The sequence below is a fragment of the Micrasema longulum genome, unplaced genomic scaffold (genome assembly GCF_059751315.1).
Source record: "Micrasema longulum isolate JH-2025_06_02 unplaced genomic scaffold, ASM5975131v1 h1tg001893l, whole genome shotgun sequence".
NCBI lineage: Eukaryota > Metazoa > Arthropoda > Insecta > Trichoptera > Brachycentridae > Micrasema > Micrasema longulum.
In genome coordinates this window covers 88,349-112,948 of record NW_028279067.1, presented here as the reverse complement: position 1 = coordinate 112,948, position 24,600 = coordinate 88,349, and the positions used below count along the sequence as shown (strand labels likewise).

General features: G+C 32.3%; 1 protein-coding gene and 1 long non-coding RNA gene across 2 annotated transcripts in view; one reads left to right on the top strand and one right to left on the bottom strand.

Annotated features, from left to right (window-relative positions):
- Positions 1 to 12,173, top strand: part of LOC148273632 (carotenoid isomerooxygenase-like) — a 34,701-nt gene extending 22,528 nt beyond the window's left edge. Inside the window, exons 9-14 of the mRNA XM_088238416.1 lie at positions 472 to 593; positions 3,681 to 3,857; positions 4,653 to 4,854; positions 6,307 to 6,368; positions 10,633 to 10,731; positions 11,991 to 12,173. Coding sequence (XP_088094542.1) covers positions 472 to 593; positions 3,681 to 3,857; positions 4,653 to 4,854; positions 6,307 to 6,368; positions 10,633 to 10,731; positions 11,991 to 12,173 — 845 coding nt within the window. The remainder of the gene's footprint in view (positions 1 to 471; positions 594 to 3,680; positions 3,858 to 4,652; positions 4,855 to 6,306; positions 6,369 to 10,632; positions 10,732 to 11,990) is intronic.
- LOC148273631 (uncharacterized) lies at positions 10,867 to 22,842 on the bottom strand. Its single transcript, XR_015824524.1, has 2 exons — positions 22,697 to 22,842; positions 10,867 to 12,185 (listed from the first exon to the last, which is right to left on the bottom strand). It is a non-coding gene; the product is annotated as an uncharacterized LOC148273631 (long non-coding RNA).
- Between the last annotated feature and the right edge of the window lie 1,758 nt (positions 22,843 to 24,600).

Below are 24,600 nucleotides of genomic sequence, written 5' to 3'. Positions count from 1 at the left end.
ACGTGTTTTTATTGAATTTCTTTTTTACATTTATGTATGAAAACACTTCTCCACAATATCCACATTGATTTTGAAAATACAATTGATTATTCTAAATTCATTTCATATATTTTTACTGGTATTTGTAGCACGTGATATTTCCCTATAATTTGTCTCAAAATAGTCAAAATTTAAATGAGTCTTTAATCTTTAATAACAAAGATTAAAATTTTATTATTAAATTTGATATAACTAGAGAGTTATGGACTTTTTCCTGCTAGGATTTGATATCATGAAAACCTGAATTACGGAATCAATACAATTATTATTTTACAAGCAATTAAAAAAAAACATTTCTGTTATTATTGTCGGAAATTTACTTTAGAAAAATACATTTTAACGCCATCACACAATGAACCAATAAAACAAAGGATCATTAACAAAATACCATTAACGTAATCATTAATCTCGTTATTAATATTTGTGTTGTAGGAATGACTGAAAAATTCTTCATAATTATTGAGCAGCCCTTAAGAGTTTCTATCGTTGAAGCCGCCCGGATTCAATATAATAACATAAAGTATGCCAAGGGTTTACAGTGGACAATGGATGAGGTAGATACAATATTATTTGATTCTTATCTTTGCTGTGCTATCAGAAATTTATCTTATTTTTCAAAATAAAAATGCATTTCCCACAGCTTTCATTTAATTTTTCGGAGCAAGATCGTTTGCAAGAAAATGCACGAACAAATCATGTAAATTGCACGAAGTTCGATGGAATCACTCTGGTAACTTCTATTTTAATATTTCCCTTCTTGCGACAATTGTGTAATAGCCAAATGCCTATTTTTTCATGAAAAGGTCGTTTGTCAATCATCGCTACTTTGCAGGATAACAATAAATTAAATATGTTTAAAATAAAATGCTTTGTGTACATAGATCACACACAATTTTTTTATATTAAAACCCAATAAATTACATTTAACACGATAAATTGCATAGAATCGTTAGTTAACCTAACATGAACTTCAGTTCTGACACATATAAACTGTATTGCACTTTCAATTTATTTTTATAAGTTAAGTTTTTTTATTTTATTTGTTGGGGATGTCAACAGTAATACACGTAAAAAAATATGACATATATACAGAGACAGAAATACATGAAATACTCGTACAATACATGTTAGTGTGTTTGTGTGAGTGTAAGTGTGTGAGAGTGTGTTATAATGGAATGAGGGTGGACAAGTGTAAAAATATGTCAAATATAAAGAATTAGATAAAAAATAAGATTTTATTATAGAAATTATTAAGTATAAGATAGAAATATGTGTTTAAAAACGCGCATTTTAAATGTTAATTTGTTACAATCAAACGGATCAATAAGAGAAAAGTTAAAATTATACTCACGAGCTAAACGTATATGATGATAAAATAAAAATAGCCAGTTATTAGAGTAAAAGGAAGCTATCCTCTCTGATTTTTCTTTCAGTAACACGGAAGATATCGATATACGAAGAGATACGGTTGATTTATTATATAAATAAAACACGAGTGATACTTTAATCCACAAATTTGGAATATCCAGTGACCGGTTTCATCGCTTTCGCGACATCTTCGAGACTGGTATCTTTATTAAAGAGTTAAATGTATTTATACAGAACAGAGGTAAGGATAGATAATTCAAAAATAAAATACTTAAACTCATTAAAATAGCATTATATCAATCCATTAGTTAACCCAAAGAAAATTTGTTAATAATGATCCTTAAGATAAAAAAAACTTTATTGAATTTACTTACATATAACTTTGAATTATCTATCCTTACCTCTATTCTGTATAAATACATTTAACTCTTTAATAAAGATACCAGTCTCGAAGATGTCGCGAAAGCGATGAAACTGGTCACTGGATATTCCAAATTTGTGGATTAAAGTATCACTCGTGTTTTATTTATATAATAAATTACAATGAACTTCCATCAAGAATTTTCACTTGCAAACTTAAATGTTTTAGATACGGTTGAGTAAAGACATTGCTCTTCCTACTGGCATTTCCATTGGCAGGCTAGTTCTGCAAGCAGGAATATAAAACAGCTTATGCTGCCTATGTCTAAGGTAGTTATTAGGAACATAAAGAAAAATATTTTCCATCACACTGATCGTGATACCATGGATCAATCGGAAAAATTACATAAGCAAATATGCATTTCTTCTTTTCTCTCCAAATTACTGTAGTCAAGCATACCCAGTATGAAGTTTGACGGGTACAATCACGGATAGTATCCGTACTCTTTTAATTAAAACAACTCAGAAATTTCCATCTCCAGCATAGTAGAGTACTTCAACTCGTAGGGTGCACACTCATGTCTGCTTCGCACCAATGAGTTATAAAGAATCCCATCTTCGGTAGGGCAACCAAACTCCGGGTATGAATTAAAATTACATCATTGCATAAATGATATAAATTGTAAATGTACAATATTGGAAAATGTCACTAGTGTAAAATATTTGGGTTTAAAAATAGATAAATTTATGAGAACCTACAAACTGAAGAAATTTCCAATAAAATAAAACGTTTGATTAATTTTTTCATACCTTTAAGAAATATACTAAGGATTAAAGAACTAAAACAATTGTATTATGGATTGGTAAATTCAATTCTGACGTATGGTCTGACTGGCTGGGGAAGCTGCACTAAAACGACTATGGCTTCAGCAGCTATATTTAAAGTTATATTTAAAAAAAACATACCGATACCCGAGTGATTTGCTCTTCAAAAAATTTCAAGTGCTGGATATTCGTCAACAGTATATATTGAGGTCAGTAGCGGTCACGCATCTCAACAGGGGAAAATACGCAAGGGTTTGTCATGTTCATAATACTAGACACTCCAATAAGGATCTGATTCTACAGAGACGAGTTAATACTTTTTTGGCTCAAAGGCAGCAATATTATATAGGCCCGAGGATATATAACCTTATCCCATATTCATGGAAATGTGGTAGGATTGCCAGGCTGAGGAAAGTGTTGACTGCATTTTTAATCCATATTGGTCGGAGGGAGTCAGCCAAATTGTTGTCCGATGTAGAAAGAAGTAAGCTGATTTCTTGTTTTACTAGTAATGACTTAGGACTTAGGATATAGAGATTTTGGTATTTTTTATGTTTTCACAGTATATTTATTATTTACTTTTAAGACTAAAAAAGCACACATAATAACAACACTGTAATTACTTTTTGATATTATTATAAAATACATAATTTACTGCCTTAGAACGGGGAAGCTATCCCTAGTTAGACAGTTTAGATGAACCAACAGCAAAAAATATATATACATATGTTTACTTTTACTACTTAATTAATTTGTTGCATAAATAATTACTTGTGAATTGCTGTAATAAATATGTAAAAAAAAAAAAGTCTAAGAATACAAGTAAATTGTAGGCAGATAAGGCACACAAAATATGGCCATTTGAGAATATTATTATTACTAATAAAAAACGTAAAATATTTATTAAACAAACATGTTTGAAAATTTTTATTTTTGTACTTTAGAATTAAAAAACATGTATTCTCAATTTCCTTCTAAATTCTTACTTTGGGAAAGAAATGTTTAATTCTTTGTTTTAATATGACTGATTTTGGTATATTTAAAAAAAAAGTCATTGTAAACTCGAAATAAATAAATATTGTTTCTAGACAATTTTCTACGTGGTGAGGCGCTCAAACGGGAAGTTGTTCAAGAAATTCGCAGCGAGTACTTTCTTCTACTTCCATATTGTAAACCAATATGAGAAAGACAATCATATTATTATTGACATATGTACTTACAAAGATGGGGCATCAATTGATGCGTTATATGTGGATAGTATGAAGGTAATAACAACAATATTTAAATTAAGTATAGGGCATCTATAGCTACTTATGCTAATGATCTGATGTTAACTGCTGTTAATGCTGACATATATACACGGTTTTTCAGGGCCAGACCGCGAAACTTCAGAGGAAGATCCCACATGGTTAGCTTAAAAAAAAATCCAAATATTTTTTTTCCAAAAGTTACTTAAAAAAAACTTTAAAAAAAATGTAATCCTAAAATGTAGTAAATCCTTAATTTCTCGGACAAACTGTCCCTCCAACGAAAACCCCTACCTCTCTCCTACCCAGCCGCTTCCCTTGTCCGCGTCTGGTGCGTATCACTTCGTTGGTCAAATACGTTTTTATCGCATTTTTTTTTTGGGGAGGTGTTGGGGTTTGCGGAAGAGATGCTAGTCCGAGAAATTAAAGATTTACTCCATTTTGAGAACATAAAAAAAAACTACTTAAAAAAAAAAAACTATTTTTTTTAAAGCTTTACCATAAGGAATGTTTGTTTGATGTTTCGCGGTCTGGCCTGAAAAACCGTGTATAATATGTACATATATTTTTCTTGTTATTTTTCTTTTAAATATATATATCCATGTTTTAATATTATATTATATTTTATTTATAAAACTGCACTCATTATATTGCTTTATTTTATATTGTAAAAGGCACTTGTGCCGTATAATAAATTCCCTATGTTTAATTACGAGTTCTTATTTCTGCATATTTGTCGTACTGGGCATGTCTCTGTGGTTCTAATAGCCAATAATGTTGTACCTAATATGTATAATCCCATGACATTTCCAGACCTACCAGACAGATCCTAAGTATTCGGAATTATTGCGAAGCATATCAGAGCGGTTTGTCTTACCTTTGAATGGGGACGCGGTGACCCTTTCGGGGACTATGGCCACGGCCTGCAAAAATAATGGCAAGACCATCGTAAGTTCGGAAAAACTGTGCTCCATTGGCTGCGAACTACCAAGAATTAACGATAAAACATGCATGGGTATGCTCTTAAATTTATTATTTCAACGGTTAAAGGCCTTTTACATCAATTTAAAAAGTTTTATTTTAGAAAAAGAAAAATTCAAATGATATACCTAGATGTTTTTATTTTAATACCTATGTACGTGTTTCGATTAAACTCCGTGACTGACATAATAACCTCGTTTGACGGTAGGTGTACAAGCGGATAGGCAAACAAGATTTAAATATAAAGTATATATACGTCGGTCTCGTGGTGTAACGTGCGCATTAATTTTTTTATTTTATTAAGTTGTTAAATAGTACAAAAATAATATCTGAATGTCGTAATATTAACTCATAACAAATTATTATTTAAATATTTACTAATTATTAACTTTTTTAAACGTACGTACACTTAAAAAAAAAACTTCTTTAAAGCCAACCCGAATACAATTACATTTTAAGAGCTAACTTATCTGCTACAAACATTTTTTTAACTTACATTTAAATGAAATAATCATTTTTGTTCTCTTATTTCTAATGGTATTTCCTTATAATATAACTGTACAGCTCGGTGCATCAAGGGGTTCTGTGTCTTTGTCTTCTTACGAAATGGCAACATTGCTTTATTTTTATTTTTAGTTTCATAACCGTGTTCATATTGATTAGAATAAACCTTTTTAGTCATTTGCCTACCATATAAAAGGCCTCGGGTTCGATTCCCAACATGGTTGATATGAAATATTTATTTAAAAGGATGTTTTTACACTAGAAAATTTCACAGTCTCTGGACTGGTACCCGAAGCGTAAGACTGATCACATTACCTTCATGTAAAAAAAATTAAGATACGCTGCGATTGGTGTACCAATGCAGTGCCCTATAAACCTTTAGGTGCGGAAAGGAATGATGATGTATGTAAATTAAACTCTGTCTCATCGGAAACCACGATGATCAGTATGAGTAAAAGACATATCAACATAAAAAAACACAGAAACTCAAAAAAAAGGAAAAAAATCTAATGATAGCTTCTTTCTGCAGGGAAGAAAATAGGGGTGCGCCACCCCCTTTCCGCACACTCTTTCCGATCCACAAATCGGAGCGGTGAATGAAAACTTTTTTAGGGTTGCACGGCCGTTCAGACGCTAAAAAATTGAACTTTTCTGGGTTTTTGGGCCGTGAGACACACGCGCATCTAGCTATTCCTGGTTTTACCTCTGCAGAAGTAAGCACTATTTTTTTTAAATTTTCCAACCATTTGTTTGTTTCCTTTTCGCACCAAATGGTGCATAAGGCGTTGCATTGGTACACCAATCAGTCTTACGCATCAGGTACCAGTCCAGGGACTATGAAATATTCAAGTGGAAAAACACCCTCTTAAATAAACATTTCTTTTTATCCATGTCGGGAATCGAACCGAGACCTATTGCATAAACGTTTACTTGAAATTATTTCTTTATTGGATAAAAATATAAAATGTTTTTTTGATTACAGGTAAACCATATAAATATTACTACTGCATCGTTGCCGACGTTGATAACGATAATTTTGGGGGGGTAATTATCAATTTGATTGTAATTATATAAAAGGGTCTAAAAAACGTATTTATTTTTTAGTGGGATATATTTTCATATGGCTGTTCACGATGATCGACATATTAGAAGCAAATTTAGAAATCTTCACCAAAAACCGAAAATTAAACTATACATACCTATCTACCTAAATAATAGCGTAATTAAAAACCGTCTCTAAATCTTGCAAAAACAGATTTCAATTACACTACTTGACACCGCAAACTTAGCATTCTCCGTTGAGTTGGTGAAGCATAATTAGAAATTTTACAACTGTTTTTTTCAATGTTTTTCGCAAATATCTGTCATGGTCTTTTTTAATATTAAATCTTACCTTGCGGCTAATAGTCTCAGGTAGAACTTGTTCTTTTTGATCTCAAGGTTCCTTGAAGGATAACATGGGTCCTTAGTTACTTTCCATTAGGTATTATTGCAAAATTCTAATAAAATACTGAATCTCTTGCTTGGTTGTGAACAACGGTGGGAAAAGACAGAATAAAGTGGTTCATTTCAAGTTTATTTATTACAAATCAGTAAAATATAGTTTTACAGACAACGGACATATATGTTTCTCAAGATGTTCAACAATTATTTATGAGGAACTTAATTATAGTAAACAGGATTAATAATAATTGGAGCAGAGATCTCTCCTAGTAAGAATTAAAATTGAAAATAGCCCATTATCAAAAGGATTCGAAATTAACCTACAATGTGATTACTTCTAAGTGTCCTAGAACCGAAAATAATTTGGACAGCGGTTCCCCGTAATGAGGATAAAGATTTGAATAATCCTGCGTATCCATTAGTTCACTGTAGTATCACATTAGGAGTCACTAATTTTCGAAGTATATTTCCACCAACCTTTATGAAGAGATGCACGCGAGGTACTCACATAATCCTCTGAGAGATTCGAACCATTCTATATTATTTTACTGGAGAAGGAAGTACTAGGAACACCAGCGATTACGAAGGATCCTAGAAATGGCGTCCTGTGTCGATTTGCCATTGAGGAGAAAAACTGCTGAGTCACGCCTCTGCAGGATGAATCAAAGAAAATGTCGACAACTCAGGTTGAAGGGCGAGATTCCGGGGTAACCTGACTCTCCATACTACAAAAAAAATGTATTTCTTTACAAACGGCTCGAGAAAGTAAGTTAAAAAAAAAAACAACAGTTCCGTGCTGTATACTGTACTTACTAAATGGAGATTTGTTAGTTGTTACGTGGTGTATAAGGCTAAACAGTCGTCATAATGGATTCTAGCTTAAAATGATCATACGTATCCGATCTGTGGACAATAATGAAAAATTACAAATTTGTATAAGCGAAACAAGTTGATTTATGTATTCGAAAGTTGTTGAAGACTTACCGGAAGCTGGTTTAATTAGAATACAAGTTTTTTTTGGGCACAGCTCAACATGGTGCATAGGGAATTATACCAAAACTCCCATAGTTATTTGCGAGGGAAAACTGGCCTAGCGCGGCGTGGACACTGCTCGCGAACCAGATTGCAACTGGCTGGCTCGCCAGCGGCGAGTACTACGGCCCTACGTTCAAAAAACTAGTGTGGTGGGAGGTATCACGTGACCGTTGTGGAACGGCGGTTGACCGCTGTCGGGTAAAGCGTTTATTTACGCGATTGATTTGTTTTCTATATTCAATTTTACTTTTAAACTATAACGGTTCTGATTATCTTATAGGTATAATTATTTTTGTCGCGGGACGCGACATATCTCAGTAACTCTTTTAATGGAGATTTCTAAATTTGTTTATATTACCCTCATAATAAATAGGATGTTTCAATAGAAGGTGCACGATCTTTGCTTACAAATCTCGCTTACTCTAAATTCATACATCCTTTCATCCACGGGCGCCGATTATTCCGAATTTGGACATGTTCATCTTTAGGTATTTGTTGGATTCGGTCATGCCATGTCTTTCTCTGCCTTCCTCTATTTCTGCATCCATCAACATTAGCATTGTAAATATTTTTAGCTGTTCTTTCGTTGTCCAGTCGCTCTATGTCAAAACCGACGCAAAGCTCCTTTCTTGATTCTGTCGATAATGCTTATCTCAGCCTTACAACCGTACTTATTTTTTACCACATATTTGCCTGAGAGCTCGCACTACGACTGCATTCAGCCTACTTTTATCCCTAATTTTTCAAGTCCATACTTTGCTCCCATACATCAAGGTCGGCACCAGGACTTCATTGTGAAATTCTGATTTTGCCTCTTACGACAAACATTTATTTGCCAAGATTGATTTGAGTGCATCGTTCACTCTGTTACCGGTACTCACCCTCCTTTCAATATCTTTCTCAGTCATTCTATTCCTAGTAAACATGCTTCCCAGGTACACAAATTACTTTACCTGTTCTAGTATAACCCTCTCTATTCACAATAATTTCACATTTAGTCACACTTACATTTCTATCAAAAACCATCACATTCGATTTATCAACATTTATCAGCAAATGCTTCCATTGCATACATCGAAGACTTTTGTTATCATAAATTGCAAATCCTCTCTGTTGAGCAAGAAGCACGGCATCACCAGCATGCAAACTCTCAAATTTAGAAACGTCATATTTTATAAATGGTATCCAGAGACATGGGAAATTAATACTAGAACACTATACTATGGATGTACAACACTTTACAATTTTGTACAATTACATTTACCAATTGGATGCTGAAGGAGCTCGAAGGTTTCGAAAGAAAAGAATGCTGAATTTTGAAGTAAATGATTCTATTGCAATCTAAGTTCAGGTGTCGGGTTATTTTTCGAAATGGAGACATCAAATGGCCGCCATGACCTTGTAATCTGACACGGCTGGATTTTTTCTTTGGTGTTTTTTTTAAATCGAAAGTCTATGGTAATAAGCCAGCAACAATTTCTAACCGAAATAACGAGATAATCTAGCATACTAGTGAGATATAGCCAAAAGTAATTTATATTCTCTCAGACAGTCAGGCTACTCTAAAAGCACTGAACTCTGTCGGGATCAATTCTAAATTAACATTGGAGTGCCTACGGGCGCTTAATTGTGTCGGTGAGTGTAACAGTGGGACATTAATGTGGGTACCTGGACACTCAAACATCGGCGGTAACGAGGCAGCTGATGAACTGGAAAGGCTGGGAGCTGAGACAGCCCCAATAGGCCCTGAACCCTACTGTGAGTTGCCTAAATGTGCTCCTCGTAGTGAGCTTAGGTCATGGGCCAGGAAGCAGAGTGTAATGCTTTTGCAAAAAAGTACTTGGTCACCACCTTGATCTAATAAAGTTCAGCCGAAATCAAGCGAGGATTATCACTAGAGCCCTCACAGGGCACAACAGATTGAAAAAAACACTTGCTAGAATGAAGTTTTCCAAAACTTCTAGATGTAGGTTCTGCAGTGCATATGAGGAAACACCTATACATATTCTGAATGTGATTATTTACATCATAAAAGGAGCCTCATCATAGAGGGACCACTAGTTTAACCTGAGGGTGTGAAAGAACTCGCCCCCTACCCAATAGCCCGATACTTGACGGATCTGGGCTTGTAGGGAGAGATTTAGCAAAACGTAAACTCTCGGTTTCCACACAGTAGCCAGGCTCTTTTTAGACCTGGGCTCGGAGGGTAAGAACTATTCATGAGAACCCATCACAATAGATCCTCGCAGGTCGCAGTGACGTCAGGAACTTGCATAGCACTGACCCCTGCCACAAAGAATAAGAATAAGAGATTGAGCCAAAATTACGTCAAAATATCATAGAAAATTTTAACAAAAGAAAGTTATTTAGCCAGAGAAGCCGAGCCGACGACAAGAAGAAGTTTAAAAGTTACAAAATTGTTTTCAGGCGTTGCCTAGTATGTGAAATAATTCAGTCAGATGAATCTCTTCACAACAATAAAGGTTTCAGCTCTTTGACTTCACTAAAATCAACAAATGGAAGGATATGGATGTTCAAACATGGGCAAAATGGTGAATGTTACACAGTGTGTAAAGTGGCCACTAAAACCAGCCAATGACAGGTCATAAGCCCTGTAAATGCCTTGACTTCCATATTCCCTTATTTAAGGTATTCTCCATCCCTGTTGTAATTTGTTAATATTGTGTTCTGTTCATAATCTCCATGTGTATACTTTTAAACGATATCAATAAATTTGAAAATATCTGAACTGTTAGAGTTTTTAGGTACACTTCTAATTATTGAACCATTTATTATTTACTGTAGTTTTATTTTAATTATTCTTTCGCAGGTACTTAAAGTGAACGTTGAAGAGAAAACAAGTAAACTGTGGTATGAAGACAGATGTTTCCTTAGTGAACCAGTTTTTGTTCCAAATCCGAATGCAAAGGTAAAATGATTTGTTCATGTTCACTATAAATTTAATCGGAATTGATTTATTTCCAGGAACAGCTTTCAGCAACAAATTTAATTATTTGAATCAATAAATGTTAATGTACCCAAGTGTTTTATTGAAAAACAGAGATGATTTTTTAAAAACTTATAATTTCAAACAGAATGGGAATTTTCATAAACTTTTTCGCTCGTTTATGCATCTATGAACATGGAATTTAAATAAAGCAAAGAATATTTGTCATGTGTTTAAAAAAACGTAAAAATATTTCGCAAACATGGGTCCTTTCAATCAATTTGAAAATACATGCACTTAAAAAACAATATTTGATAAAAAAAAAATTACTGAGTAAATTTTAATCTTTAAGTTAAATATCTCTATACACTTCTCTTTCTGTACATTCCCATTAAATGATTTCCTCATAGAAAACAACGGCTAAAGGGCTACTGTGAATTGAGTGTTAAGTGGGATACGAGTGTATGACATAGGTACCATTTTTTTTCCACTGTGATTTACAATAAAAATAATGTGACTGTTGACGAAAAGGTGGACTGTAAATAAAAAAAGAATTTCATTCAATTTTGGGAGAGGGAAATATTTGAAGAAAGGATAGGAACATGGAATGAATACCTACCTTTGATATGATGCGAATGTTCTTCAATCTTAACCACTGCGTGATGAAATGCACTATGAATTGTAACGATGTTTACAACGGCGCGCGACGAATCCAAGAACTTTTTATCCAATTTAATGTACTGTCAAAAATGTTGTTTTGTTTTGGTTCTTAATCCAAATCTTCTAATTTTAAATTTCTTCTATCTTGATGTTAGGTAGGTACCATAAAGATGGGTTAGGGAATTGATGGGAAAGAAAGGTAATTAGCCAGGAAAATCATTGATAAATACAGTTATTTACTTAACAGTGACCTCACTGGGGTGTTATCTGCGCCGAGGACACTTAACAGTTAACTTTTTTTTAAATATATCCTAAGATGCGGTGTGCGGTATGTCGTGGGCAAGCTGCAAACATTTGGACAAACTCAAAATATCGGTATTTATATAAGTTTCGGGTTCTTCTAAAACCAGATAATTTTGTTTTGGTCGGTCACTGATGGGTAAACAGAGACTGTGAAATTAAAGCATGTGTGTGTAGGGGTCAGTTGAGGGTGTTTTTCTGGTTATCAAACGGGGTGGATTAAAGTGTCATCCTGCCATTCATTAAAATTGTTATTTTATAAATTATAACTTTTGTTTTAGTCTGAAGACGACGGTGTTGTCATATGTTCTATGACGTGGGGCAATGAGAGACAGAATGACGTAGGTGTAGTGGTACTGGATGGATGCTCATTCACAGAGTTAGGAAGGACGTCCTTTTGCACCCCGTCCCCTGTTCCGAAGTGCTTCCATGGCTGGTTCCACTCCAAGGAATCGTCGTTCTGATGGAGTTACAATCTGCAAATAATATGAAAAAAATAAATTATGATGCAATGACAAAATATAGCGAGTAAACTTTTTTTTTAATCTGCTAATATGGCTAGATATTATTGACTACTGTTATATATACGGTATCACCTGCAATGACAAAATACAGCGAGTAAACATTTTTTTTTAATCTGCTAATATGGTTAGATATTATTTAATACTGTTAATATATATATACGGTATCACCCACATATATATTAAATACCTGCAATGACAAAATTAACCGATTAAACATTTTTTTTAATCTGCTAATATGGCTAGACATTATTGTTATTTTACGCATAAAATAAAAAGTTTTGTAACATTAATCAAAGCTACAAAAGTTTTGATCTAAAATGCAAAATTAAGGTTTGAGCGAGTCAGAATTAAACTTTCAACTTAAAATTAAAAATCTAAGGCAATTATTTTTTTTCGAAAGTTTATTTATTAACCCTTACGGATTATAACATAAATTTTATAAAAATAATGTATAATTTTTTATTCTTACTGTTTTGTTCAAAATAATATTTTTTACATCTTTTGAAAAGTTCGTCTGAGTCTTTTGTTTAGTTTTGTCTGGTAGTTTATTGTACAATTTCAGTCCCTGATTTATTAGTCTCGACTGTCCTTGTCTTGTTTTAGAAAGTTGTGTACAATATTTTTTTGATATTCTCGTATTATGTCCATGTTTACTACAATTTTTTAAAAGTTTGAGTTCTTCGTCTACAATTACATCAGTGGCTAATTTATGAATAAATTTTAATGATTCTAGTTGAAAAAGTTATGTTATATTTAATTGCTTAAGGTCATATACTAACTTGAATATTTTATTTTGTTGTCTTATTATGTCATTTTGATATCCTGTTCCCCATAGTAGTTGCATGTAACATATTTTAGTTTTTACATAGGCTTCATACTTTTTTTTCCGTTTTTGGAAAAAAAAAGATTTTTAAAAAAATGACTCGACAATGTCGCCACTTTGCTAATTTTATTTATTTATTAATATTTTTCTCTTACAAACTATAATTAGTAATAAAAATAATGTGATCACACTGGGGTTATCCGTGCCGAGGACACTTAACAATATACTTTTTTTAAATGTTTTTACATTAGTGAATAAACAAAAAAGACTAACTTAATAAACAGAGATAATTAACATTCACAGTTTTAAAAACTAGGTATACATGTACATCTATATTTTTAATATTACAAAACGCACAACGAAAATAACAAAAACCTAACTAAAGCTATACACTTGTAGAGCGGTTGATTCAAAATTGGTTTGGGCGAATGAGTCAATCCATTTTACTTCTACCTAGCTCCACTATCCTTTTTAAACATTTTCTCTTAACTAATTGTTTTGATAGATAGTGGAAGTAGGTAAAAGATTTTAATTTAATAATATTCAAAATCCCTTTGTCCGAAAGTGGTATTAGAGTTGTCTTTGGATCTAGTGATTATATTATTTGTTTGTGATGTATTAGAGGGGTTGTGTATTTCATTTGAGTAAGTTTAAATTGCTGAGATTAATTTTCCATGTCAATTATCTATCTATTGTTAGTCCTAAGTATTTGGCATGTTCAATTTCAGATTTTAAATGGATAATATTGCATTTTTATCATTAAGTGTAAGTAAATTTGTATTTGTCCATTTTGTCAACATAGTCAGGTCTTCGTTTATATCATTGTTTGTTAATACATTTCTTTGGTTTTTATAAAATAGTCTAATATTGGCGGCCTCCGTGGTGTAGTGGTCAAGACGCTTGACTCACACACGAAAGGTTCCGGGTTCGATTCCCGGTGAGAACACAAAAATTAAAGTGTGTATTTTCTCAAGCCTGGGTGTTCTGTGATGTAATTCACCACTGTAATTGGGCCTCCTGGCCTGTTGTGGTGGAAAAATAAATAAAATAAATAAAATAAAATAAAATATCGTCGGCATATATAATATTTTTTCCTTTAACATTGTACAGTGATAAATCATTAATATATCAAATATATAATAGTGGACCCAAAATAGATCCTTGTGGTACTCCAAAATTTACTGTTTGAATTTGGCTTTTTTTTTCACTTACATAATGTAAACTTTTTCCGATTTGCTAAGTATGATTTTGGTCGCTTATATTATTGAAATTTTACTCTAAATCATTTTAATTTTTTATCATGGTCTTAACATGTACCGTATCGAAGGCTTTTTAAAAATCTAAAATTACTCTATCCCAGTATCCATGTTTGTTAGAATGTAATTTATTAAACTTACTGGGGCGGTTCCGGTTCCTTTTTTTTCCTGAAAGCCGTGTTGATTGAGAGTTAAGATAATTACTATATTAAGATTTTTTATTGGATTTTTCGAATATTTTGTTGAATACTGTTAAATTTTCAATTGCTCCATAATAACTATGATCTGTTTTAGCATCTCCTTTTTATATTGGAGTGATTCTTGCTATTTTAGTTTCTGACTAACTTTAAGAACTGCGCTAGACTCTAATCTTTTTGTAATAATTCAAAAAAAGTATTACTTAATAGGCTATTATTCGCTGACTTCAGCCTTAAAAGATACTGAGGTGAAAAATTATGACAAAAAGAAATTATACTAACTATTTTTTTATGTACTCGTATATTCGAAATTATATAAATTCTAATAAATAAACAACTATAACAGTGTAAGTCACTCTCCAAGCACAGGAGTTAGTCTCTTTTTTGGATAATTACAGTTATAACATTTACTAGATGTATAAAAGTTGATTTGTATAGAATAAAAAAAACATGTACCATTTATAAAATTTATTTATAATTTTTTTTTTATTTTAAATGTCACTTCCTGTACGACAATAGAGAATTAAAGCTGATATCAAAATCACTTCACAATGTGTTTATTATTTAATAAAATAGAGAATAACGAATAAAATAACAACAACCTACTTTAGTAAAAAATGTATGGCTTTATTTGATTTGTTTTAATTGAAATATTAATTTATCAAAACTAAAAGTTATTAACAAAAACGTTTTTTCTATCAATTATCTGTCGTATTAATGAAATAAATTCGAAGACCTATTTGTTATGATTTTTTGAGGCACTCAATCTCTTCTGGAAAAAAAACATGAATTCTTCATTGTAAAAATTAAACAAGATATTAAAAAAATATGGAATAGGCAAAATAAAACTAATTAAAAAATCATATTAAAATTTGAATAGAACTACAAAAAAATAGTAGGGGTAATTAAATTTTTCCGATCAAACTTATGAATACCTACAGGAGAAAACTATAAGTGCCGCTTTTTTAAGTTTTATTTAAAGAAAGCGATAGTTTATTATGTTTCATTATTATTTTACTGGAAATAGATATTTGTTTCATAATAATAAATTTAATATTTGTTTACAAATCCGATACGCAATTGAAATATGAGCATTTTATACAAACCGCATAACATGTAACAGTGCAAGGCAAAGACAGTATTATTGTTATTATGTAAAATATTATATTATATTATATTACATGATAGGTGTAACGTTGTTAATTAATGAGTACGATTTGTCTGATGAATGCAACTGACCTAATTATTTTTAAATATTGATGTACGTTATTTTTCATAAACGCAAATTGATGTTTTTTTATCCATATTTTTAGATAAGAGGTTTAAAAAAATTATTAAATCGAATGCCTACATCTATTAAGTGAATTTTTCAATAAGTTATTACAAAATTAAATTGCTTTGTAAGTACTTTTCTGCAAATTACCTAAATCGACGTTAAGTCGTTTTACTTGATGAAATTACTGTTTTTACATTTTTTGTACAATTTTTTATACAAAAGTAATGTAAGACCCCTCCTCCCAAAGAAATCCTATTTTTAGAACTTTTTTTTTTTAATATGTGAGTTGAATTTTTTTTTACCTGGCTTGTAATGTACAAGGTTTATATTTACTTCAAAGGGATAGTTCTTTATTTGTTTACTTTTGAAAAAAATCAATTAAATTTACTTAAATTAAAAACTTTAGTTTAGATGATATAATATGTAAGGAACGCGTGGGATGTTTCGGCTGTGGCCTGTTTTAGGAGCTTCTCCGCATTTGCTCTAGTGATGAGGAAACCACAGAAAACCCGTCAGGAGAAGGCGGACTGTTGTTATTCGTCAACAGACCTTCCGAACAACTTGAAGAGTGATCGGAATTTGGTGTCCTACTATCATTGATACCTTTTATTGCCTTTACTATATCTATCTGAGGAGGACTGTCCAGTATTAAAAATAAATAAAAAAAAACATGTACACCATGTGATTCAATTTTTTTTTCTCAATTTCTGGGGGCAATTTTCAACGAGTTGTAAATAACTCACTATTAGAAAATGAGAATAATTTTGTGGTAGAGTGGGATTCGAACCTTAAGCCTCTGATCCGTAAGTCTGCGACACTAGCCACAAAATGTTTTGGACATTTACATGCATCATTTCCCTATCTGAATCCAGTTGTATACCTTTATAGGGTAGTAGTGTAGTATTGGCAATCCAATTGCAGCGTACCGGGATATTTTTCATTGGGTGGAAGGTGAATCAGTCTTAGGTACGCTTCAGGTGCCAGTCCAGGGACAATATATGTAAGATTGCAGTGAAAACCACATTTATAACCAATATTTTACATCTTCCCTATCAGAAGTTAAACCCAGGATCGTTATGATTTTCTCTTTAGAAAAGCAAATATTACAATTATTTATAAATTACTTCGTTCATGACGTCACGAGGTCAAGTTGGTGTATTTTCCTGACATTAAAAAGGAAAACTTCATATCTGTCAAAACACGCTAAACGTTGAAAAACATGGCTACCCGGAAACTGAAAATGTATCACAACGCTACAATAGGGAAACACCACTTGTTTATTACATTTTTAAAGCAATAAAAGTCTATGAAAAAAAAATTGTTGGAAATTATTAGTAGCAGAAAAAATACTTTTGAATTTGTAATTTTTAATTCCCGCGAAAACGGTACTTCCGTTGGCCACTCCCCTAATACGTCACGATTCATATTTATTTGTTCGTGGCAGTTGAAAATTGTGTAGAAAAATATCACGAATCTTGACGTCACAACAACCAAGGCCAAACACGTCGCGTTTTTCTACGAATGTATTTTTATTGAATTCCTTTTTTACATTTATGTATGACAACATTTCTCCACAATATCCATATTGATTTTGAAATTACAATTAATTATTCTAAATCCATTTCATACGTTTTTATCGGTATTCGTAGAATGTAAAATTTCCTTATTGATTGATTATTGTTCTCCCGAACCTATGACGTGCATAGTAGTTAATTTTGATTATTTTTTTCATCCGTTTTCTAGAAACTTTGCTATACAATTAAATGCTCTAATTTTTACCGCGTGTAAGAAAACATTTTTGTATCTAATTTTCCGTAGCACTGAACTTTCTATGGTGTTGTGAAATGGTGCTAAGAAACATAAAATCGTGGTAAGGCGTAGTTCGAGATATATCCAAATATACATGTACATATATAAAATGGCCAGCCCGCCGCGCCGCGCCGTAAGGAAAATTTTCTGTACATTTCATGTACATACATACTCCTACCTGCAAGTAAAGGATAAATAAAGCCATATGTTGGTTCTATCATTTAATATGTTCGATTAGCGTAATTCCCTTTTTATTTACATTAATTAATATGGTAAGCAAACGTAACAGTAGATTATATTGCGAAGTTACAGTTCCCCTGAGAGCAGGCTCCTATTTTGTTTGATTCCGTAGATATTGCCTCCTCTGTCCATCATTGCCCCCCCACCCTCTAATGTCTACCAAGTAGACGGAATATACTCAAGGAGAGACAATCTAGAAGTACAGTGCTTTTACAGTTTTCTAACAAAAATAAAATCATTTAGTTGCAAGGCGAGGTTTCTCGAAAATGTATAAAAAACGTTTTGATAAAAATGAACTACTTTGTAACGTCACAGGTTCTTGTGAACCAAAACCAATCAATTTATAGCGTTGTTGTTTTCGGGTAGCCATGTTTATCGTGTTCTTAGGGGTACGGGGTCCTCTTTTTAAATGTCACACCCACTTAAATTTGTGACGTCGCGGGTGGTCAATAAACCGGAGCTAGCTCCCCTAAAATATTTTCGGATGAAAAATCTCTATATTTGCCTTGCTTGATTCAAACTTTGGTTTGTGAGCGCAAATTCATACAATTTGATATTATGTTATTACAATAAAGTACATAATTACAGAGTGGGGTTGTTTTTTTTTTAATCTATTACATTTAAAATTTCACTTAAATCAGCCAATAACGTGTAAGAAGCCATGTAATGCCTTGAATTTGATAATATCTTCTTTAAAATATTGCTCCAAGGTTTTCATTGTTCTAGCGATTTTACCGCACCATCGTTACCCTTCCGGTAAAAGTCGGCTCTATAACTTGAAAAAGTCGTAATAATTATTGCTGTGAAAATTTTCAGGAACGCACACAATAATGTTTTAACGACAATCTTCTAACTATAAACGTTTCGAAAACAAAAAACGTAACTGCCTACTTGTTATTTTACCCTTTAATTTATGTTAATTATTTTACTAATTAACACACCTGTAAGTCCCGACTTAACACGGATTTTATTTCTAGCAAGTCGGGGCATGAATATGAAAGCAGAGTAGTGTATTTATTGTAAGAAGACAGACAGTATATTGTATATAACCTACGTGTCGTACATACAATCTAAAGTTCCTAACACTCTCAGTAACACCACATCTCAAAGGCTTCTAGTATTTTTTAATCTCTTTCGGTAGGGCACCACGTCTCACAACCGTACATCAATATGCTCTATACATGTGTCTTAGCAAGTTGCCTGCGGAGTTTTAGGTTTATGTTTTTTGACTCACTCAAACCAGCCAATAACCTGTAATAAGCCATGTAATGCCTTGACTTTTATAATATCTGCTTGACAATATTGCTCCAAGGTTTCCATTGTTCTAGCGTACTGCACTATCTTTACCTTTCCGTTCGCCAAAACATAGTTTCAGATCGTTCATCAGCTATACGGTATAAGCCTGGTCAGTGTTGGAAAATTCCACATCTCTCTTGTATTACTTCTGGCGGTGCCGGTGGGTGGAACTGCCCTCCATCCCCCAGCCCCTAGCCTTTAATCCCCGTGTGGGGTTGGGGGGCACGCGCGTGCATTGCCAAGGCCAGGCAAAGTCCCACGTGACCAGAACCTGCCCACAACACCCCCTATAATATAGTATAACACACTCCTCATACAGTATCGAGCGGGAAAAGTCTTCAGTCTAGTAACTTCCGTATTCAGAGATCCCCCGTTAGCTACATTCACATTTCTCCTAGATTTACTAATCTAAGCCCATATTCTGATTAATTTAATCCGCTGTTCAAGAAATAATAAATTATTGATGTACCTATATGTTAAGATACGTAAACCGATTTTTGTAGAATGTTCTATTTTAATACTAACTTAATAATTCGTTAACCTTTTGTAGAATTACCATCAAGGGTGACTAAAATGTCAATGTGACAAAAATAGTCGGATTATCAAATTTTTTCCCGTTCACGTGTTCAGCGTATTGATTTTATAATCCCAAAACATAATATTAATACGAATCGAAGGACAAAGCGTGAGTGATCACGTTTAAAAATTAAAATTCGGTACTATTTATTACCTAGGTAAATGAAAAGTCGGATAAGATAATGTGATATAAGATAAGATGAGTACGATGGGGTTTCATCTGAAAAACATTTATTTATTCATTCAAAATTACACTAGTTTAAATATTAATGAACTTATTAAGGCTTTTAAGGCTATGGCCGTGTCAAGCCATAATAAATAACAATAAAAATACATGGAAAAATTGATTAGATTTAATTATAATGACATGTGATGCAATAGAATAACAATCTAAAAAAAAGGGTATAAGTAATAAATAATATAATACCAAATAATACAATGCAAAAAAGAACATATAAATTATTTCAATTAAGATTCACACATAATCAATTATATAAAATAATGGTATCATTAAAATCAACAAGATAATAGTAAAATGTAGTAGTATTAAAAAAAAACAAAATAAGAGTATCATTGAAATTAACAGAAAAATAATGTATATATAAAAACATAATTAAAATGATAATTGAGATATGTTTTCTAGAAACTATTATAGAAAGTTAAGGCGATCAACCTTACGCTTATCATCCCAATCCAGGGACAGCGAATTATTTGAGCAATTCATTGAAACCACCTGACAAACAAATATTTCATGTCGACTCTCCCAGGGATCGAACCCAGAACCCAGGCATGAGGCGACGTTTTCTCCACTCAATTTCCTTTTCCTGAATTCTTACCTGAGAGTAGGTATCGAGTCATAAACACTTGTCTAGGATTCTGGTTCTATTTCACACACGGTACATTAATTTCTTCGTCCGCCTGGGCACTCGTTTTGTAATTTTTAACACTTTTACAATGAGTCTGTAAACTCTGTTCTACTCTTTTCTTTTTCTTTTTTTATTTGTACTTTCGTATGTATGGTATTGTTCGTTAAATTTTATTGCATAGTTTATAAGATTTGACCCGTTAATTATTTTATGGATGAAAATTGCAACATTATATTTGAGTTGTTTATTTTTGAGAAACGCAATATCTTTCTGCATTATTTTTACATTTGAATAGACATTGTTCTGAATTATCTTTGTAACGTACGCGTTACCATGTGTTTTTGTTGGTTCGTTGCCGGCGTCTGCCACAGTTAGGTTCCCGAGTTCCAAATGAGAGGCCACCCTCCCAGCCAGTGCCGGAAGCTAGTGGAGACCGAGGAGGGTTGTAACAGAGGAGAGTTGTAACAATGGCGATTTCGAAAAAATTATGGTCGATAGAGAACTGGCAACATCGCGCATTTATTGCGTTTTTGATGCGCCATATGACGGAGTTGGCAATGGCATTCTACAGGAAGTGGTTGGATGTATACAACATCTGGACGAAAAAAAATGACCAAAAGTATGTTTTTGGCTAGTAGTTTTATTCGATATGTATTACGTAAACGCTGACGTGATATTATTTTCAATATACTCTCACTATTCAAGTTTTAAAGCGTGATATTGTTTTTTAAAGCTCGCCTTTGGTTTTGAAGTAAAATGCCATTATTCTAAATATGGCGTGATTTTTTGGGCCGAGGACAGTTTAAACAGTTTGTTTTAACTTTCTTATTAAATCTATTTTCAACTATAATGTTTTGTGGTGTGAATTTGAACACTGAATTGTATATGGTTCTTGTTCCAGAATGCCCAGTCAATATGTAAGAAAGATGCATGGCTAGCACATAAATCTATAAACTAGCCTTTAGGGGGCAGAGTTTTAAAAATGCCACATCATCCTACAATCTTAACTACATTTCAATCTTTCAATTTATAAAAAAAAAACATAAGGTCTTAGATAATTGGACGTATTCAAATGCTGGAAAAGTCATGTCCATTTATGATATTCCGCCAATAAAAAAACTGCACTTGGTGTGATGATCACGGCGAAAATTATCAGTGCTGGTTTAGCTGCAACAGAAACTTGACCTGTCCTGTTTGAAGAACATGTTTCCCGCATAGTCAAGTAACTTATCGCAAGAGCATGACTGCGCCAACCACTATTCAACGTCAATAGCCCTGAAGAGATCAATCCTCGTTGCCTTATTATATAGAACTGGAATGTTAGTGTTTTCCACACCATTACACATTACACAAAAAATACGGTTTGTTTAAATTCAAACGAAAATCATTGTAATTTTAATTAAATCAGGAACTTAAGCTCTACAGAATATCGGATCCAAAAAGTATTTTCCTACGCGCGGTAAAAATAAGAGCATTAAATTCTGCATCAAAGTTTCTTAAAATGTACGAAAAAAATTTTTTTTTTTTTTAATAAAACCGTACTCCTTGAACGACGCCGACGTCAATAGTGCATATGAATAGACCAATGATAAGAGAGTGATGAAATATTTCCGGTTTACGAAAAGACAACGGACCAATCTGCAGAACTGACCTGGAAGAAGCGGAAGAGAACTTGAGACGTCACACGCGGAGTAATTTCAGAAATATAAAACTTTAAAAATCATAGCGCTGATAATACAATACATAAAAATTAAAAATATGTTGTTTTGCTTAGTTTAATAGCTTAAACAAATAATAAACAAAACACCGAACTTCCTCATTGTGTGTTAAATACAAATTATTAAAAATAGAACAAAGTAGGAATCTACTTTCGAAATAGGAAATTTAGATTGTACCTGTTAAAGTTGTTTTATCTAATTATAATCAAATTATTTAATGTTTTTTTAAACCTACTAATTAATTGAGTTATCATCAATATAGTATAAAAAAAATTAATCACATTTAAATTAGAATCTAAAATCACTGTTTTAGTTTAAAAATGTGATTTTTTTTAGAGAAAAGAAAGCTATTCAGTATCTTTTCTAGAACGTAAATAATTTAATTTAGTAATATTGTGATAGGTACCTGTTCCATTTTAATGTATTTTTACTGAATGACTCAAGAAGATCGAGAATACAATATACTTGCTAAAATTGACAGCTGGGATTAGGATTATATAATAGAACTAGCGGACCCGTCGGACGTTGTCCAGCCCGAACGTTGGCTTCCCTGCTATTAGCTTGGAAAAAGACTTTTCATTGATAAGTAGGTACCTAACTACTTGTTTGTGATTAAATTCCAAAACTCAAAATTAATAATATTATAATATTTCATTTAAGTAGGTACGTAGGTACTTGTTTATGGTTGAATTCCAAAACATAAAATAAATGTTTTTTCAAATATAGCATTATTTTTGCAAACGTCAAACTCCGGTCGTCTCACCAACAAAGGGGTGTACTTATGTAGGAATACGATTTTTTTTTAATGTATTGAATTTAATATTTTTTTAGTGTTACCAAAAATCCAATAAAAAGAAACAAATGGGTAGAAATTATAAGGAATTTAAGGAAAGAATCTGATACAGGTCATAAGCCCTGTAGATGCCTAGACTTCAATATTACCTTCTCTTAGATGTTCTTCATCTCTGTTGTAATAGTTTGTTTTTGAATGTTTACAAACAGCATTTGTTTTTTGTGGATCTCAATCAGATTTTTTCCTTAAATTCCTTATAATGTGTACCCATTTATTTCATTTTATTGGATTTTTGGTGACACCAAAATAATATTAAATTCAATACATTTTTTAAAATCGTATTCCTACATAAGTACACCCTTTTGTTGGTGAGACGACCGGAGTTTGACGTTTGCAAAAAGAATGCCATATTTAAAAAAAAAAAATTTTTTTTGGAATTCAACCATAAACAAGTACCTACTTAAATTCAATACTTTTTGAAAATAACCCATTTTTAGTTTTGGAATTTAATTACAAACAAGTACCTAGATGAAAAGAAGTTTTCCAAGATAATAGCAGGCATGCCAACGTTCGGGCAGGACAATGTCTGTCGGGTCCGCTAGTATTATTACATAAGTTAGTATTAATATAAATCTCCTCCAACAAGCCACAGAAAGTGTCTTGGTTATTTAAGTTATTTTTTATTTAAATAATTAATTTTTTTAAATGCAAAAATGTATATTAAATAAAAGTAAAAGTTCTTAAATAAAGGGAAATAATAAAACATTAATAAAAATATATACTTTTTACTACAGGCGACTTGTAATGTTATAGCGGGTTTTGTACTAAAAATTCATTATTTAATTTAATTAAAGTTTTATTTTTCCGAAGCTGGGTCTTCTGTGATATAATTATCCAGTTATCCAGTAAGTAGTGCAAATAAAAAAATATAAGGATGTATTCTTGATATTGTTATTTCTTTTAGCATGTCTGTAGAGTCCGCCATATTAATATTTGAGATTTATCGATTTAGAATCATAATTAGATAGAATCAAAAGGCATTACTGAAACCGTAAAAACGTATAATCTCCTAAGGGAGCAACATACTTTGCTATAATTTCTACTTAGACGCATTCCTTTGTAAAGGGGTTGAATAACCCATAATTAGTGTAGGTTGGTACTTTTTTCTTATTATTAAAAAAGAAAAGTATTTAAGTTTATTTTCTCAAATATTTAAATTTTCAGACCATTTCCTAAAAGTCGTAAATAGCTTGTGCTGTAAAAATGGAAATCAATTTGTGGTAGAGGGGAATTTGAACTTCGGATGTTTAGTCCGTGAGTCCACAATACTACCACAACCTGGTTCAATGGATTAACACTCTACCGTACTTTAAAAAGTCTTCTTCTTTTCCACATCAGCTTCTAAATAGCACGGGCGAATCGTTCATATAAGCGATTATGCGCAGCTTACTATTGTATTTGACTATCGATAATAATTTATATTCATAATATTAGAAATCAAACACTGATTGCGTCTA